The 19373-nt window shown below is 42.9% G+C and overlaps 1 protein-coding gene across 1 annotated transcript in view; it reads right to left on the reverse strand.

Annotated features, from left to right (window-relative positions):
* Window positions 1–3186: 3186 nt before the first annotated feature.
* LOC113158978 (homeobox protein Meis1) overlaps window positions 3187–19373 on the reverse strand; it is a 73328-nt gene continuing 57141 nt past the window's right edge. The window contains exons 10-13 of the mRNA XM_026355409.1: window positions 12291–12349; window positions 10637–10726; window positions 9804–9901; window positions 3187–4958 (exon numbers count right to left, since the gene is read on the reverse strand). Of these exons, the coding sequence (XP_026211194.1) occupies window positions 9843–9901; window positions 10637–10726; window positions 12291–12349 (208 nt within the window). The 3' untranslated portion in view covers window positions 3187–4958; window positions 9804–9842. The remainder of the gene's footprint in view (window positions 4959–9803; window positions 9902–10636; window positions 10727–12290; window positions 12350–19373) is intronic.

The following is a 19373-nucleotide window of genomic DNA, read 5'->3' on the forward strand; positions in this document are numbered from 1 at the left end:
AAGTGTTTCTATTTATTTTTTTATTTATTTTTTTTTTTCTGTTCCTCTTGGTCCTTTGGAAACAGAGGTTTGTTTGGTTTTGTTTGTCTGTGTCGGGCTCCGAAACTGGATCCCGTGACTTCAGCCTGAATCAACCCTCTGCAAACAGCACGGTGTACATTATCACTCCAAACAAAAAACTACCTGAATCATATAGTTTGAAATGTTTTCTCGCTTCAGTCTCTTTAAACTCGAGGGAATATTGTTATAGTTTAATGTTTAATAATCACACGTTATGTGACATATATATTAAATTCAGACTCAGACTTAATGGAACTAATAAGAAAACACTTGATCACGTTACTTTCACCCTCCTCTGTCTCCTTTGCATTTCGTTTTTTTTTTTTTATCTGCAGTGTCTTGGGGTGAAACCTCAGAGCAGACCAAACGTTACTTAGCCTGAACGCAGAGAAGCTGCACATAATGAGAGCCTGGCTGCATTAAATGGACAAACAGCAATCCGGCATCTCCTGACCCCTCGATGCTCCTCTCGGTTCCATTGATCATCCCCCCTTATGAGATAATGCAATTACAAACATCAATAAGGAGCTGCGAGGGGAATCATTATGTGGTGACAGTGATAAATGATGCTGCAGAAAATAGCGGGCTCCTCTCAAACAATCCGTGCGCCCAAGGGGCTTTTGAGGGCCGGGGCCCCGTCGCCAAGGAGACAGATGACATCCAAAATGGCCCCCGCTCAACAGTCCTCCTCTCTTCTATTTCTCTCTCTCCTTTTCTCCCCACCAACAGATTTTTGCTTTTCTCACCCTCCCTTTTCTTCCTCCTTTTGTTTCAAACCCAGCTGCCGCACGACCTTTTTTCAAAGTGGACTTTTTGGGGGTTTGGAAACTTTGTCTGCTCGACGCTCGGAAGCTGCAGTTTAATTTGTGTTTGTGCGTATTGATTTCATAAAGTAACTCGGATATTGACATGTCATCTCGGCCATGTGTGCATTTCCTGTGTAATGATTTTCGTTTTGGAAGGTATAGAAATTTGATTGGTCGAGTTTTGTCTTGTTGTCCTCTCACTATATTATTTTTCCTCCTCGTTAATCTGCTCTTTATGAGCAACATTTAACTCCTTGCTCTCTGGAGAGAGATAAAGAAAAATAAAATAATTTATAACTCTTCCATTTGTGTTCAGTCAGTGTAAGTTATATGAATTTAAGGCCTAACCTTTGTTTTTTAATTTCACTTTTTAAAACTCGTCCAATCTTGAACATGTAGAAAAATATAGACAAAAAATAAAGAAAAAAAAAATTGAAAATTGAAAAAATTCTGTGACTGTGCGTTTTGTAAAAAATTTAGCATGAAATAAATTAAAGATGAAAATCTGTTATAACTCAAATCTTCTCCAACGGCTCCAGGTTTCCTGTTTGAACTATAAAGGCGCACAAGTATCTGCGTGGTTGTGTGAGGAAGACAGGCCTGTCCAGGCACCTCCACTGCTCTGGAACACATTTCTGCTCCATTCATTACGCTGACAGTTCTCCGTGGTCTGCGTGTGTATGAGAGACAGAGTTGAGAAGGCCTATTGACTTCAAATTACGTTTTGACTTGCAGCTTTTGAAATGACCGCAAGTCAAACCTCATATAGATTCGTGCATAAAACAGTTTTAAACTACACCAGACACAGCAACTGTCAAAGGGCAACTTATATCCACGTCTCTACGGATTTGAAATGTAGGTAATCTGTGATAAAAATGTGTCTGAACGTGCAAAATGACAATCAAGTCAAAGTTTTTACCTCTAGTGAACTAGAAAACAAGTTGCTCTGTAGCTGCTACTGAAAAGGTTTTAATATATTAATTGTACATAATCAGTTATTTTTTATTTAGTATTCAAGTGTTTAGTCTTTAAAAATGTCTAAAATGTCTTTAAAGTGAGACAAATACACTCGGTGATTTCAATAACTTGATTAAATCCAGTGTTTCTTTATTCTATTGACAGATGTAACGCGTCTTAAAACAGACTTTAATTATTTAAAACTATTATTTCTATCACAAATTTTCTGTGAGTCTGGTTTTCATATTCAATTTAAGCCCAAAGCTTTTGTTTTTTCTTTTTTTGCAGTGCACTCTTTTGTTGCAGCCACACACTCTTTGTAGCTCCTCATAGTTTTTAGTCCAAACGCGTATTTGTGCGCTTCTGTGTTTTTGGACGCCCGTGCGTAAAATGAGGGTTGGTGCTGCTTGCCATCTCTAAACGTGCCTGCCCCTGACATTTACCAGGCCTCCCTAAAGAGGGCAGTCAAGCATGGGCTTTCTCCTCTTGTCTCCACAGCTCCCAGCGGCCACAGGCTCAGGAATTCACGTTTCACAGCCTCGGATTTTCCAGCCATGGTGGAGAGGCGAAGCAATTAAAACGTCGCCTGGGTTTTTTAAGAGCGTGTCTTTTTTCTTCCTTCTTCTTTAGTGTAAATAGCATTCACTTCGGCAAAGGCAATAAAAAACATAATAGTTGCGCGGAGGAATAATAGAGAGGAAGAAGGGGAGAGTATAGATTTATACACGCATATTGTTATGGATTAAACAGAGTCTCTCTTGTTCGTTCGTTGTTTTCAGAAAACAAGACGGTGTCTTTGGGAGTCAGGGCTGCTCCTCGAAATGGATCAATTAGACAAAACTCGCTCGGTCCTTCTCCTCAGTCAGCTCAGCCTACCCCTCCTGAGGTGCAGTGTATCCCGGAGACAGCATCGGCTGCAGAGCGCTGGGCTTTAAGCGGAGCCCTTTGACTGCGGGCAACAAGGCGTGAGGGAGAACTAATCTTCCCATTTACATGTTTGTAGCAATTTTACCTAAATGAATTTTAATGCTAAATGAAGGATAATTCGCTTTCTTGCCGAGCCCCTCTTTCCTCGCCTCCCTTCTCCGTGTGTGAGAAAATTACAGCATACCTCATGCATTAGCTGCACATTATCCACAGCAGTTGGGGAGTGGAGGGTCTGACTTAAGTGCATGTTCCTTTAAGTATAAATGGAGCTTTCTTCAATGGGTATTTGTTGACATGTAAACATGTTTGTGTCTAATTAAGCTTCACTACATCACTTGTAGTGTTTAGGGCTTCTTGTAACTGAATAACTAGTGATGTGTTGAGTGAAACCTGCAGGTAGGAAGATAATGTGAGACTAGTTGGGAGTTCTGTTATTTGAACAAAAAGTATTTATTTACAACACAGATGTACATATATACCCTTCAAAGTAAAAGCATAAGAATCATGACTTGTCTTCAAAGGAATCTTAAAGATGTGCGTTATACATGTTTGAAGCAATGGATAATGGATGCATTGATAACCCACACAAGCATGTATGCACATACACACTCATACAGGCATGTTCCTCCTCACATACATACTGCCACAGACACACTGTGTGATGTTTTACATTCTCTCCTGTCTGTTGACCAGCATTACATCATCTGGTTAAATCAAATTGAATGGACTGTGGTATAAATGGTGTCCTCCCATAGTCTCTGCCTCTCCCCTGTTATCAGGTCACATTAAACACTGAGGGCGAGAGAATCCATTGGCCATGCAGCTACCCAGCCTTGTGACATAAAACACATCAATAGAACACTGGAATAGAGTTTCAGAGGCCCTCAGTCATAAACAAACAGCAAAACAGGAAACTCGTTTGTGGGACACGCTCGTTTCCCACCCAAAGTGATTTTACTTTTTCAACTGAAACGTTTTTGATGTTAGCCATGTTGACGTCTCCATCGTGCCTGCCCTCATGTAAACAGAGTATAAAATGGAAAAATTGGACTGGATTAAAACGTTAGCTTGTCAAAAACTGTGTTTGGAGTCATTCCAATGAGCTATAAGAGAGTTTAATGACCCCAAATTGTCAAATAACCTGCTATACCAATATCCCACCAGTAGAGACACATAATCAACTGATATGAAAACATTTTAAAAATCATACAAGATGCAGACACAGCAACAGTGTCGGCATGTTTGTGGATGGGCTGCATGTACTGTATGTTTTTAAAAAAACAAAAAACAGGACATCTGAATTGCCCTCGCACTCTCTTACCATCCAAATAAAGTCTGTGAGAAATGAGAAGCTGATCGAATTGTCCATCTATTCACTTTTTCCTTAATGGAGCGAGGGGGCAGGAGCTCAAATTTGAAGGAGAGACTGCACACACATAGTGTGGAAAGAAAAACAAAAAGAGAAAAAAGTTCACATCCTTTTTTTAAAAAAATCTATTAGAAACAACATAATATGCAGAACAATACAATAGCATTTACAATACTTAAATTCCCAGTTCTTGTGAGAGTCCAGCATAATTTTACAACAGTATACAGTATATTTTCTTTTTCCACTCGCTTCCCAAACAAAGGGTTGATATAGTTATACTTTTAATTTCTTTTCTCTTGCTTTACCTACTTCCGTGTTTCAATCCGCTATATTTTTAAAGGGCACCTCTTTTGCTTTGTTAGTGTCCTGACAGATACAGACATTGGTTTCTCCTTGGTTCAATAACATCGTCCCAAAGTTCGGAGTGCTCTTCACAGGAAGTCTCTTTTGTTTAAGAGTCTAGATTAAATCACTGGGTGCCACATTCGCTGGAGGTGCAGGCAAAGGACCCAGTGTGTCTCTCGTGTGTCGTCTATGCAATCGCAATCACTTTCAGTGGAGGAACCCATGTGAACCTAGTGGGCAGTGGTAACGGGGCGAAGTGTAGTGCCCACCAGAGAAGAAGCAGGGTCTATTAGGACAGGGGGGATCATCTGGGTTGGGTGAGCTCTGATCTTCTGTGCATCACTGTTGCGCTCCATGTTGCAGACATCAGCTGTATAAATTGTTGTTGGATCCTGGAGGTGGACAGAGGGGTTTCTGTTGGTTGTAAGGGAGTCCTGTTCCCATGCTCCATAGGCCTCTGTGAGACAGTCGATCCCCTGGTTTGCCCTGAAGTTCTGAGGAAAGAGAAGATCGAAATGATTAATCAGCTTTGTACAGGTTAAATGGCAGCTGAAGTCTTTGAGGTTTCTAGTCAAACAGTATGACTGTTTATTCATTTCTTTGACAGTGACGACGCACATTCATAACATTATTGAACACAGCCTTTAAAGAAAGACTTCTGCAGATTGAGACCATTCTAAAGTGTGATCGGTGCTAAGGTTTCACCTGGCAGCAGTGATATGTAAATGTGCAAACTGAACAAGTAAAAAAAATTCAATGTCTGTGCAAAGTCATGCAAATATTATGAAGCGCTGAACAACTTGGCATATCGACTCCACCACTGGGGCAAAAGAAAACTACTGAATGAATTAGATGTCATTAATCATTCATTAAACATGACAATAGATCACACTAGACGCTAGAAAGCAGATTCTCATGTTACAATTTCAGGCCTGTGGCACATGAACATGTCAGAAACCGATAATAAGCCCCTGGAGGAGTAATACAGTATATGGCAACTGTGGCTAAACCAGCAGTGTTAATCTGGGTCAGAATACAGACCCAAGCCTGCCATTTACTAACACTATGTAGCTGTATAAGAGCGAGAGCACTGGAGGGTTTATTGAGTTAATCCTACACCCCCAGTAACACTGCTTTAACAGGAGAGGAGGGCTAAACACACATGATTGACTTGAACTGATACTGACGTCCAGTACTTAACACTTCCTGAATAATCAGTTTAATTGGACTATAAGGATACTTAAAATTGGCCTCTGACCTATGTTTTGATTGTTTACAGTTGATGTTTCTAGCGTGAGAATAACTCAAGTTAGCACTAAGGTAGCAAACAATTGAAACTTATTTTCAACTATATTACTGATGAAAAAAGCTTGAATCACAAAATCTAGAAGTCATCACACCATCGAACCCCCTCATACAATGAAAAATGAAGTAAGGAAATCCATCTTCACCCTCTTCTCTCCCTACATTCCTCTATTTAAAGCCAACAATGGAGGCAATCCATCTCTGCAGGTAGAAAGTCACTGCTGAGAAACCATGGCCATTGTTGTCAAAACCAAAGGAGCGAGGTGAGGCTCGCACGGACACGCGTCACCTGAGAGCGCCCAGGGCCCATCCACGTGTTTGCCACACATACAAGAGGGCCACTACAGATGACACAAAGGCAGGCAGGGAAAAGCACAAGAAGGTGCAGCAGGAGGGGGACAATAGGAGTGAACACCAGGGCCTCATTTGTTATTCCCCTATGCCATTGGTTTTCACCTGGGCTGCTAAAGACAATAGGTGTGACTTGCACAAGAGAAAAGTGAGCTATTACAGTAATTGAGCCATGTTAGTTTCTATCAGCTTCCTTTGAATGAGTGCGGTGGTGAGGGTTACCTATCTTTAAAGATCTAATCAAGCCATTAGCAATGCGTAGATGCAGTGCAGGCCATGTTTATGTTTAGTAGTAAAAGTAGATGCAGTATTTTCAGGTAACTTGTCGGATTGTGGCTTTCAGTTGTTTGTGGCTCTCCCCTGGTTAAGAGGAACATCCTGTTAACCACCTTAACTCTATGTCAAGGATCTAATGAACAATATGCGTGCTTGAAACAGTAAACATCACTAATAAGGTTTTTGACCTAACCAGCCAATCAATACATTGAGCTGTAGACCTCCTTACACTCCAAGGGGGATTCCAAAGGGGCCAAATCAACAGGGACACACATTCACATGGACAATACTAGGGGGCACAAAATCTCCATTGGGAACTTTTTTTTTCTCCTAATGTTCATTAATAGTAAAAGTTCATCCACTCGAAAGAGAAGTTGAGGGTGGGGGTTAATGGTGGGAGAGTGCGTGGCCTCAGCAGAAGGTTAGCAAATTTGTGCTTAATGATTGGAGCAATGAATCCTGGGACAAAAGGTCTCCAGCCGAGACTGGCAGAAAAGGGGTTACAGGCAGCGTTCGCTCAAGCGTTCTGCCAGACATTTTGGAAAAAAAAACGGAGAGCGGGAAGGCCCCGAAAAAATTCTATACACTATGCAGCATAATTAATTCCTGCACCCTGTGATAACTATTGTCCCGAAACTGAAAATTACAGTTTTCAGGGGCCACCCCTGGCTAATTTCGTGGAAGAGGGAAAGCAGGGGAGAGGAAGTAGGGAAAGGGGGTAAGGGTCATCTGAGAGTCATTCTTGTCGCTATCAAAGGCTCGGCTCGCTTCTGCTTCACTTGCTGGGCTTCATCCCTGCTGACAGGTGTATTGTTTCACAAGGGGATATAAGCTCTGCAATCATCATTGGGTGGAAAGCATAACGCTCTTCACTAAGCAGGACTAATTGGCTTTAGTTTTAACTAATGTTGCAGTGTGACTGCTAGGCACACCTTCTGTATCAAGGCTCCGCACTCCCCAGCACAATAACCGCTCAATTTAGCCCTGCGGTAACAAAACCTCAACTCCGCTAATGAAAATTGCTTATAAAATATAATGAACCTGTGCTCTCTTAATCAAATAAGATAACCGCCCCCCCCACACCTCCTTCCCATAATAACCTATTAATTTAATTGGTCATGAAAGAATATAACACATCACTTACATTTAATTGACCTAGAAATGAAAGTAGCAGTGGTTGATGGAGACAGGCTAGCAGTTAGCAGTGGCTGCTGGTTGAAGTTGTAAAGACTAGTTGTGAGAAAGAGCAGATGTGTTTCGCCATCTCTCTCCCAGCTTCTCCTTTCATCCCTCTCTTTCTTCCTTCCGCCCTTCACATCCTTCACCCCTCCCTCTTGTCGTTTACTCTCCTCTCGTTCACCATCTCTTCATCTGCCCCTCCCTCTTTCTGTCTTTTTTTCCCCACTGTCTACTCGTCTTCTCTGTGCTTCGCCCGTCTCGCAGAGGATTCCTCTGGTGGCCCAATTACGAGATTCAGCAGGCAAATTGAGGCTGTTTAAAGCGAGGTCTGCTGGGAAGGCTAGCAGCTGCTGGAAAGAGGCTGCTCGGACGTGGCGAACCAGCTCCTCGTGTTTACACACTCTCGCACATAAACACAGACACATTCTGAAGCTCAGCCTTTCTATCACCACGTCTCTCTGCATTTCCAACCTGAAAGATGCTATTCAACATCAATTTTTTATTTTTTGTCTTCATTTTTCGTTGTGGACATTTGTGACGGAAACAAGGGCAACATATTTTCATCATGGCACACACTCACGTGCACGTGCATTCTGTGGAGGGTTAATGGTCTCTATTTTTGTAAACTGAATAAGTCAAATCCATTGGTCACACCTCTGGTGATGGCATATTTAATTTGGATCTAGTCAATTAGGCCCAGCTAAGCTCTATACCCTGCTGGCTACCTCCTCCATTTTGCACTAGTTTGTGTCCCCTCCCTGTGCCAGGAGTAATCCTATTACCATACACACATATGCACATGCATACGCACACATACATAGTCATAAAGACACACACATGCTCGTATGCGTGCACACCCCCACAGTGGCTAATGTTTGTATGTTTGCACCCACACAGGTATATACACATAAAACAATAATGTTTCAGAATGATTGGACCCATAGCCACTTTATGCACACTGTGCACTGTGACAACACCAAGCCTGTATACATCCAGAATTATGTGGGAGTCTATTTGGCCCTGGGGCGAAAGGGGGAGAGGAGGTGGAGAGGGGGAGAGGAGGTGAGAGAAGGAGAGAGACAGAGAATTAAAGAGAAAGAAAAAGGTGTTTGTGTGAAAGAGATAGAAAAGGAAAATTGACAGTGAGAGAAACCACAAAGAAGGAGTGAGACAGTGTGCGCATTAGACAGAGGTGTGTGTGTGTGTGTGTGTGTGTGTGTGTGTTGGGGGGGGGGGGGGGGGGGTCCTTTAGTGTGTGTATTAATGTGGCTCATGCATCAACAGCAACCTGGCAGATTTATGACACTTAAGGGGCGCTCACTTCTCTCTCTTTCCCTCTCCTTGCACCAGCGACAACTGCTTACATTTTTGCCAATCAGTCTGTTGCCATGGAAACATCCTGCCTGCCCCCCCCCCTCAGACTTCCCACCCATTCCCTGTCCCAAATCGTCCCCGCCTTCTTTCATTCTCATCACTCCTTTCCTGCTCCTTTGCCCTATTCGCCTTCCTTCACCTCCTGTTTAACCCACACCTACACACAAACCAATCATGGTTAGTAAATAGAAATATCTAATAATAATAATAATAATAATAATAATATAAATAAGACAACATTTTCTATTCATGTAAATCACTGATTACCTTCAGTACTTTACTATTCATATGCGTATGTATATTGTTTTTCTCTAATTCTTCCTCTCTTTGTCTTGTTTTTCTTTCCTGTCCTCCTTGATATGAAGGATGTTTAGTCCTGTAGCTATTGGACCATTATGTGAGAGAGCTGCACACATGTGTGCACGCAAACATTACATACACAGAGTTACAAGGTTGTGATCAAAGGCTGTTATCACCAGACTGAGGGTGGGAGAGTTAAAGAGAGAGTAACTGAGAAATATCAGCATGGCGAAAACAAGAGTCTGTTTGTAACCAGAAACACGTTTAAACAGTTAAGTACAAATGGATTACTCCTAAATATGTACGTTTTGGACATTAGACGTTTGTCAAACAAGGAGCTATGCCATCTACGACTCCCATAACTTTTACTTTTTCAGATTTTGTAAGTGTACTGTAAGTTCTCTGGGATCAAAAAGCCCTATAAACTGGAATGTAAAAACAGACCCAAACCTCCTGATGAATAGTGTACCTTATTCCTGAGTCTGACAGTGTCTGCTGAGCAGGAAAATTAAATACATTTGTGCATATAATGGTGTGTGTCGCTGTATACTTACATCCCCCTTTGTGTTGCGATTGGTCGGACTGGGGCGGGGCTACATGTAGTGCCACTGACCTTCCATGCCCATGTTCATGCCCATTCCACCCATTGGTCCTGAGAAACATACAAAGACACATGAGATACATGTTTTAGTTAGTTTATATAAAGGGATGAGAAATGTTTTCTTTGAAAGTTATTGCAATCAAGTGTAACCAGAAAAGTGAGAGAAAATACTGAGGGAAATGCTTGAGATGCTTTGGCTGTGAAACTACCCTGACAGACAACATAGCAAAGGAGGACACTGGCTTAAACCTGGCAGAGCGAGTTATGGCGAAGGGGGTTAGGAGGGAGGTTAAGTAGCCTGGCAGTTTATCCAAACCTGCTGACTTTGAGTGGAGGGTGAGATCGGGTTAGAGACTTGAGAGAATCCTAGAAAACAGGGGATATAAGAGGAGCAGAGGAGCTTAAGGGCAAACTCTGGGATTAGACCTGATGGCGTGAGAGAGAGAGGGACCGGGAGCGAGGGAGTGACGAAGGAGATGGTTGTGTAATTTGATTGACCACACCTGTTCTGCTCTGTGTGTGAAGAGGGGGAGTTGTAATCGGTGTGCGTGTACAGTTTGTGTGTATCTTAATGTGTTTTACGGTGCACAAACTTAAACTGCAAATACAATTTAATCCTGTTGTTTCCTAATGATAAAGTTAAAAGAGGAAAAACCAGCAAAAAGGGTGAGAAAGAAGAGATAAGATAGGACGGACTGGAGACTCAAAAACAGGGCAGAGACGTGGAACAGAGCTAACAACAGTGAGGGAGGAACGAGGGACACAGACACACAGAGAAAGCCTTACCAGGTGGTCTGATTCCCATGTGCTGCTGGCCGTCCATGACGAAGCCCCCCATCGGCTGGCCATCTGGATTGTAGGGAGCTCCTTGACTTACTGTAGATGGAAGAGGAGACAGAGGGAGGGAGGGTTAGACGGGATGGAGTGGTCAATTAGTGCTTTTAATTAAGACTCAGTGGCCGAAGCAGGATCATCTGTTGGCCGGTGCACACGCAGGGAGCCGCTGTTGTCTTTCAACGTCATTCTGCTCCGTGTCTCTGCAGCCGCCACTCTACTCTAAGCCCCTGGTAGACTTTAATGTGTCTAAATGCTCTAATAGGGATCAGCTCCAGACAGTTCAACACACACTATCGTAGACGCAAAACACACAGGAACCTTTGTCTTAAAATTAGGGTTTTATTATGTTTTTCACTGTAGAACTGATAGCAAACCAACATATTTTTCTTGTGTGGATTTAAATCCTTTTTTTTCTTTTTCTCCTTTAGCTTTGAGGTAAAATACCACTAAACACTTGTCATGTTATGTAGAACAACACAGCACTTTGGCACTGTTTTAACATAACTGCTGCCCCTATCAGTGTAAATCAGTTTATTATTATTATTTTAATTCATACTTTATAAATCCTCTTGGGGAAGTGGGAAGGGATCCATCTACTGCCCTACCTACTGAGCCACAGTCACCCCTCATTATACACATGATCAAAGGCACAAAAATGAGCTAAAAAATGGGTTAAATCTCTAATCAGTTTCCATTTGTGTCAACAATAAGTCATTTTTGCTGAACTGCTCCTATCCAAATGCTTTGTGCAGTAAATACTGCCTCTAACTGAGCAGCAATGATAAGTGTAACCTGATAGGGTTCCTATTTTTTTCTTGTCTCCATTGTTCTGCTCTCATAGAAATCCACTTACCCTTGATTTAGGCTGTTTGGGGGTCAGTCAAGCAAAAGCAAGAACTCGCCCCCACTGAATGCCTTTGAACTTTACTGCGCCCCTAATGCCACCCTGACCTCTGATCCCTATTACAGGTAATAAAGTTTACGGCAGTCCAAACCAAGCCATGAACCAGGGGGACTGCTCACTCATTCCCCTCGCTCCCTGGAACAGCCACAAATAGGGTTGAGGTGTGGAGTTTAAAGGAGTGTAGGGGGGGTGGGGGGGTAAAAACAGGTCTGGAGCCAAAAAGCCAAACAACGGTCACCCAAAAAAAGAAACGGGTGTAGTCTTAATGTTTTGGTTTGAGCCAGGGAGGAAGGGTTGAGTGTTTTTTCTTTCTTTGCCTAGTTGCCAAAGGGGGGAGTAAAGGGTTAAGAGCAAACTTTAGAAAGAACACAGCTAGTTTTGTTTATGGGCCAAGAAAAATAAATCCATTCATCATTAACTCATTTTCAGACAAATGATTATATTTTATAATAAGTAGCTTCTCAGTCCAAATGGCACATCACAGTTGATTAATGGTTGCTGTTAATGTTTTAACGGTGCATTTTGGTTCTTAATTTTAGTGGTCAGTCATGACAGCGAGGGGGAAATCCCCTGGAGGTTTTGGACATTCCAGGATGGGGGCATCAGTCCTGTATTTACCAGCCGAGGGGCCTCTGGGTGCATGGCTTGTGGATGGCTTTCGCCTGCACGACTTGAATACAGAAACTATAGGAGACTTGCCTGCACGGTTTGACTGGTCGATCATGGGTTGAACTATTCTCCTCCTCGCGTTAATGAACCTGAAAAAGATAAAGAAAACGGGGAAGAGGATGGAGGGGGAAGAAAGGTGAAGGACAAAGACAGTTAATGTATTACTCAAAACAAGATCGGGCAGAAATCGCTGACTAAGACCGTCAAAATCTTGGCACACAGCACGAAAACAAACACATTGCCAAACCAACCTCTTTCTCTTAGCTAACCATAACAGTCATATGGAGAAATGGTTCTACCCTAAGCAAGCCTGAGCCCCAGTAAAGCCCTAATAGACTCGGGGCAAAAGCCACATCTTAACAACCTTAACTACCGAGGCAGCTGTCTTTCAAAATGCAAAACTCTACAACTTGTACAAACTTGCACAGGCTCAGCGTATACACAGTCCCATTGGCCTAAACACTGGGGTCTTTGTGGGCCACGGCTTAGCCGGGATTTCTCTCTGCCTGTTTGAAACATGTCGACCCATCTCGCTTTGTTGGAGACGTTCCACCTCACAACGAGCCGAGATTGCTGACTGTTTAACACTCTTGGCTTTGAGCGCGGCAGTGTGGGAAGTGTTGCTGACAGAAACATGCCACGTTGCCACTGGTGAGAGGCATTGTTTTGGGTGATACTCTGTTAAGACAGGTGCCCATGTGTTACTCTGTGACAGCAGGAGCTTCTTTTTAGTGTGTGTGTGTGTGTGTGTATTTCACAAGAGCAGGATTTTGTACATATACAGTACAGTAGCCTTGGATCAACCCCTTTACTCCGTGACCTCCAATAAAAGCACACAGTCAGACCATTTATTGTGTACACACACACACAGTCTTGGTCTGTCTCCCTCTCGTAGATCCATTCACACACATTCATGCTCTCACACAGGCCAGTGCTCTGGCCTTGCTCAGCCTAACCCCTTGTGAAATGACCCTTTGACCTGTAATGACCCTAAAGAGAGAAGGCTCCTGGGGCTTCTGACTTGATTTATGTGTTCCTGCTGTTGCCCCAGCGGACCCTTCTATTTCATCTCAAAGAAGAGAGCGTTCGCTGAACCTTAAGGACACAATAGTTGTGCTGCACGTCAGTAGCTGGACAAATGAACATTAGAGTCTAGATAAGAAGAGTAGAGCACTAGTTAGTGCGTGAGTTTGACCCCTCAGTGGTGAATAAAACCACCTTGTTTATATCTGTTTAATATTTCCTCTCTAACTGCTTTATGGTGCTCCTCCTGTTGTTCTGCCTGCTATCTCTACTGTATCACCTTCTATAGACAGAGCTGCAGGGAAATGAAGACAGAGTGGCAGGGACAGATAGCAAAACACAGAATGATTAGCCGCCTAATTTTTCCCCTGCATTGTTTTTATTACTAACTGCTCTGTTACATCTTGTAAGCTTCTTTAGAACAGTTATTACTTGTGATAGCCTTAGCCTTTTTCCCTCTTTTTCTTATTATAAACAAATTATAAATTAGACATTTTTTGGGGGGTGGGGGGGGGGAACAGAAACAGCCAGAAAGGAATGTAAGAATGCACTGACATGGCACAGCACCATCAAATGAGGGAACGTCTGGAGTTTTATCACCAACAACCCCTCCTGCCTTTCCTCCCTCGCTACCCTGTTTTGTTGGGGGAGATATGGAAGGAGGAGCGGAGGGAGAGAGGGCAAGGAGGGTGAGGAGGCCTAAGCATTCCTAACTCTCCTCTCCTCTCCTCCCCAGACCCTTTAGAGAGGGATGAGGTCAATTTGAGGCCAGTGCTAGCTAACTGTTGACCTCTCCTTCTCTTCAGCTCCTTCCCCTTGTCTTTCATTGCTGTCTCCCAACCTCTCTCACACTTTTCTTTCCTTCCTCTCCCACAAAATACACTGATGTAACAAAGGAGGTTGTTTTGGCAATAGGTGTGCAATTGTTAGAAGGTCATTTGTTTCTGGTACAACTTGGATCAGGAAGGAATGTAATGGACTTGTAACTTGATGTGACCCCACAGAAATATGGCAGTGCTCGTTTACTTTAAGGATTAAACTGACTCTGTATTAATTAGGTAATAATCCTACTATTCTGCTACCGCTGCTACTAGACCTACAAGGGCTGCTCTTGTTACAACTACAGTGACTCTGCCTGTCATGACTCCCTCCCTGTTCCCCTCTGTATCGGTTTCCTTCTCCTGCTCACTCCCTCCTTATCATTCCTTCCCTGTATGGTAGAAACTGGCAGTCCACCTCCCAGCAACAAACCCAGACTCTAACCCACCAAACCCCCTCCTCTTGCAAAAACGTTCGCCGGTTTCCTGTCCCTGTCGTCCCCATATCTGAGGCCAGATGCACCATGGGGGCTGGAACAAAGGATAAAATGCCTCTCATAATAGCAGCCAGGGGAACAGAGCGATGGCGAGTGGGAGAATGGGAGGGAAGGAGGAGTGAGAGAGTGGGAAAATAAGGCAAGGGGCTCTGGTCTGCAAACCAGACACTCTTGCTGTGACCGTTAATAAGCTGACAGAGAGAAAGACTGAGAGAGGGAGAGGTTGTAGTGAGGAAGAGAGGAGGGGAATCGAGAGAGGAAAAAAGAAAGGGAGAAGACTCCGAGAAATACAGAGTGATAGAGAGAGGAGAAGAGAAAAGCAGAGCTGCTCTATTAGGGGGAGTGAGGCTTCACCTTTGCACGACCCCTGGGTGTTATAGGGCCAGTGTTTATGGCCTGTTCATTCCCCTGTCTCCCATCACAACACAATGAACTGCACTATTCAGCTCTGCTCAGTGCAACAATAGCTGGGCTATTTTGGCATGACAGACCACTGGTGGTACGCCTAAGGTTGGGCAAAAAAACATCAAAAGACAAAAAGGCGGAAGGAGAATAACCTAAAATAAAATTTGGACTTGAAATCCAGTATGGTGTGAGTTTGAGTCTCACCGTGGGCACACATGCTTGACATATGCATGCACCCATGATACAGTGGATCAAAAAAACACGTCAGCCATGTGTTATGCCTGAACTCGAGGCTCTTAAAAAGTCATGTTAGGAGACTGGGTGAATTTTATTCTTTGTTGTTTTACCTCCAATCTATTTCTCCTTCTGAGACTGCTAATGTCTGGATTAATCCACCCACCCTTCTCCCTCCTTCTCTGGAAGGAGTGGAACTGATTGCGACGGCGTCTGCCAAGCCCTTGCTAATGTCCTATTCTCATTACACCCGAGACACACACACACACACACACTCACACACACAGAGCTGAAGCAGTCGCACACAGGTGTACACGAAGCACACGTGAAATGCCCAATTAAAAGCAAGAAATTGTCTTTTTCATCAGCTGCCTTTGTTGCGTGACCAATTAGGGGATAATTTAATAACGAGCAGTGGAAAGATGCAGATTGGATATACAAAAGGTTACTCTGTGAGCTCGTTGATTTAAATTCAGGTGGAGTTCTCAATTTCTGTGGCACACATACTCACACACATACACATCTCCTGAGCCTACTACCAATATTATATTAGTAATATGAGACCCCCTGAAACACACAAGTGTGCACACACATACTGTGTATACACACATCCTCTGCACTCACTACCAATATTATATTAGTAATCCGAGAGAATGTACACACATACACAGTCCTACACACAGTTCAGATTCATACACTGGATATCCCAGCGTCTTTCACACACGCATCAGGACTCGGGCGTTAGATTTCAGTGTATGCCGACAGAGGTTTACATGCATATTCAAATCTGAGAGTTGCTTAAAATAACCGTGTAACCACACACTCTTCCTGGCTGCCAATCAATGTGATTTAAAAGCACTAAAAAGAAAGCAAGCTCTGACGGGTAGAATCATGTAGCTTATCATCATCTTGTCACTGCGCGGCTAGCATCGATTGTCTGCTGCTCAACCACAATTAACGCCTAGCCCATATATCCTTCCTACTCACTGGTGAACACACGCACGGGCGCAAACTAAAACACTGTCCTGTTATTTTATCTGAATTTAGTGAATTTAATTCTTTGGAGAAAAAAAAAAACTTTTAAGCTGTCCTGTTTCTCTCAAACTGAAAACTAAATGTTAATGCTCCGTAAAATAATTAATAGAAAACTAACATTAAAGCAGTTGTTACCAGCCATAAATCACAAGATAAACAATCATACAGCAAGTTAGAGCTAACACACACACACACACACACACACACACACACACACACACACACACACACACACCATTCCAATTCCTCCGTCACACACTGTATCCCTGCAGAACATTATTATCTTGTCCTGTGTCCCAGTACATCTCCATCTTCTTAAGTAATTAGTTATTTTATTATAGAGCTCGCTTATTCTCTTATGCACAGCAGGGAGTAGCAGTGAACTCATGTGCATGTATGTATGTGTGCCTACTGCATGTGGGTGTGTGAGGGAATTACAGTTATGAGTTTCTCCCCTTGTTCTCTTGAGTTGATGAGTTAACTCATAAATCATATCCTTTGCCTTTCCTCACATCTCTCCCTCCCTCTTTTTTCACTGTGGTTCTCAGGTCAGATGCCTTGATTAGATGCTCCAGATTAGCTTAAATAAACTAACACAGCTGTTTGCAGAACTCTACTTGCAACAGGAACACACAAATCCAGAAATATTTTAGACACGGGGTGGCTTCTAACACGCACATGAAATAAATTCAACACAAAATAAACGTTGCTTGTTTTTTAATCGACTTTTACTGAATTGCACTGGAACTTTTGTGGTATTAATGTTTTCTGTCTTATCCCTTCACTCATCTTGTGACCACCTCAGGTATATCTTGAGACCACTTAGGTGAGTTCTGAACAGGCTGGGAACCACTGATAGAAAGGAATTTTAACCTTTGACATGTGGATTATGAAAGAAAATGCTATAAGTAAGCCATGCCTAACATTGTGCAAAGAGACTGTGTCCTGTGCAGCTTTCAACACGTACAAGCACCTAAATGCATACACACAGTTGCAAACGTACTGCACTGCACACATTCTGCTACATGCACTCACTTGTCAATGAGTAGCATCATTCTCACCGTTTTCCCCAGAGCTGCTCAGACCAATAAAACGGCTACAAATACCTACATGTTGTTGGTCCATAATCCTCATAAAACATACAAAAAGCTCATTCCCATTTCCTGCTTCTTGCCCCCTTCTATAGTATTAGGTTGTGTGCATTGGGTTTGTAGAGAAGGTGTGGTACCTTCCATATTACCTTGGGGTTATGGCACTGTGACAGACATGAACATATATGCTCGTTCACACATGCACAGACATAAAAATGATTACAAAACACAGACACATTTGACAAGTGAGGTCATGTAGGGGTAAAACGACCAAGTAAGTCTGAGTATTGTTTGGCTGCAGCTAGGCTGCTAGACAGGAGTCCTGTGTTTTGAGTCAGCAATATATATAAGTCTTTATTGGCAGGCAAACAGTCCCTGAACCATCTCCAAACACATGCATAGCTATGAAACGACACACCCTTAGACACACATTTAGTACATGCAGGTCTGCTGATCCAGCTCCTAATAACATGCGGTGGATTAGTTGGATCCAGTGCCACATGTGGAGAGAAACATAAGAGAACAGTGTGAAATTTAAAAGGAGCTTTAGACTGAGAGCAGCCGTGGGGTCATTTAATCCCCATTACTGCACACACATAAAATACAAGTACGAAAGCACACACACACACTCCCTGTTGCTCTGCTACACAAGAGCTTGTCCATTAAGACAGTCATGAATCTACCACTAAAGCTGGATTTACAGAGCAAAGCAACAGGCTGGTAATCACACACAAACTGGGGAAGAGCGATATATATATGTGTGTGTGTATATATGTTTAGGGTATATATGTGCGTCCATGACAACCAGATGCCTCACAGAGTTATATAGAGAAAATGCTGGTCACCTGACAAACATACATGAACTCAGTGGCTCTGTCTGGGCTGGAATTGCAACACTCCTTGACTTCTAAATAGCACTTGCCAAAAGTCAAAATATAAACAAAGGGCTGGGAGAGAAATGGGTGAGAAAGTGAAACAGAAAGAAGAAGAAAACAAAAAGAAATAAAGGCAGAGAATAAGTATGTAGCTATCACACAGGACCTCCGTCACTCTCTTTATCTCTGTTCCTGGTTCCCTTCACACACATTCAGCCAGTCTTGGACTCCGTAAGCCAGTCATCCATCAATGCCAGAGAGAGGGTATGGCTTCCAGCCTGGCTTTAACCAGAAACAACATGGCTGTCCTGTGCTGCCCACTCCACAAACACAACATTGGACAGAGCTGGTGTCCTTTAGCCTTTGGGCTTGGATCGAAATGCATGTGCATCTATGTGTGTGTGTACAAGTGACTGTTGTGTCACTGTGTACACAGGCACACACACACACACTCACACCGTCAGCAGTACTTGCCTTATGTGTGTGTTTTAGGAGTTTTTGAGGAGACGTTTATATACAGTATACCATACATGTAAATACATACATTGTTTTTGTGCACCACAAACACAAGTTCATACACAAACTTAGCAACCATCCAAAAAATCTCACTTTACACACACAAATGGCCGCAGTGTCAAACAGAGTCAGTATTGCTGACAGGGACTGCAGTGAGGAATGCTGCAAACACACAGCGGTTGACCTAAATCCTTCCCATACTGCCCGTGTCATATCCTGTCTCCGCGCATGTCACTTCCCCCCGCTGGTTCACAGCAGCCATCGCAATGGGGATCCCTCTGACTGCCCAGAAACTACCAAAGGCAGCTTAAGCAGTCCACATCTACAGTCCGCAGAGACCAAAGGAATGCAAGTATGAAAAATTATCTGTTTTCATAAATTGAATTTTTAGTTATATACCTGTATACAGGCTTAAAGGGAGAAATCAGATGTTAATATCTCTCAAAAAACAGAGTAACCAACAATTTTGAGTCTCTGAGGAGAGAAAGAAAGAAGTCTGTTGGCCTCATCATGTTATGCTTTGTCTGCAAATCCTTTACATAGAACCATCACTTATCTTAATTGCATGAAATTAGTGACAGTCCTCTGCCTGTTAATTGTACGAGTAAGTGTCCTATTT

The sequence above is a fragment of the Anabas testudineus genome, chromosome 15 (genome assembly GCF_900324465.2).
Source record: "Anabas testudineus chromosome 15, fAnaTes1.2, whole genome shotgun sequence".
Taxonomy (NCBI): domain Eukaryota; kingdom Metazoa; phylum Chordata; class Actinopteri; order Anabantiformes; family Anabantidae; genus Anabas; species Anabas testudineus.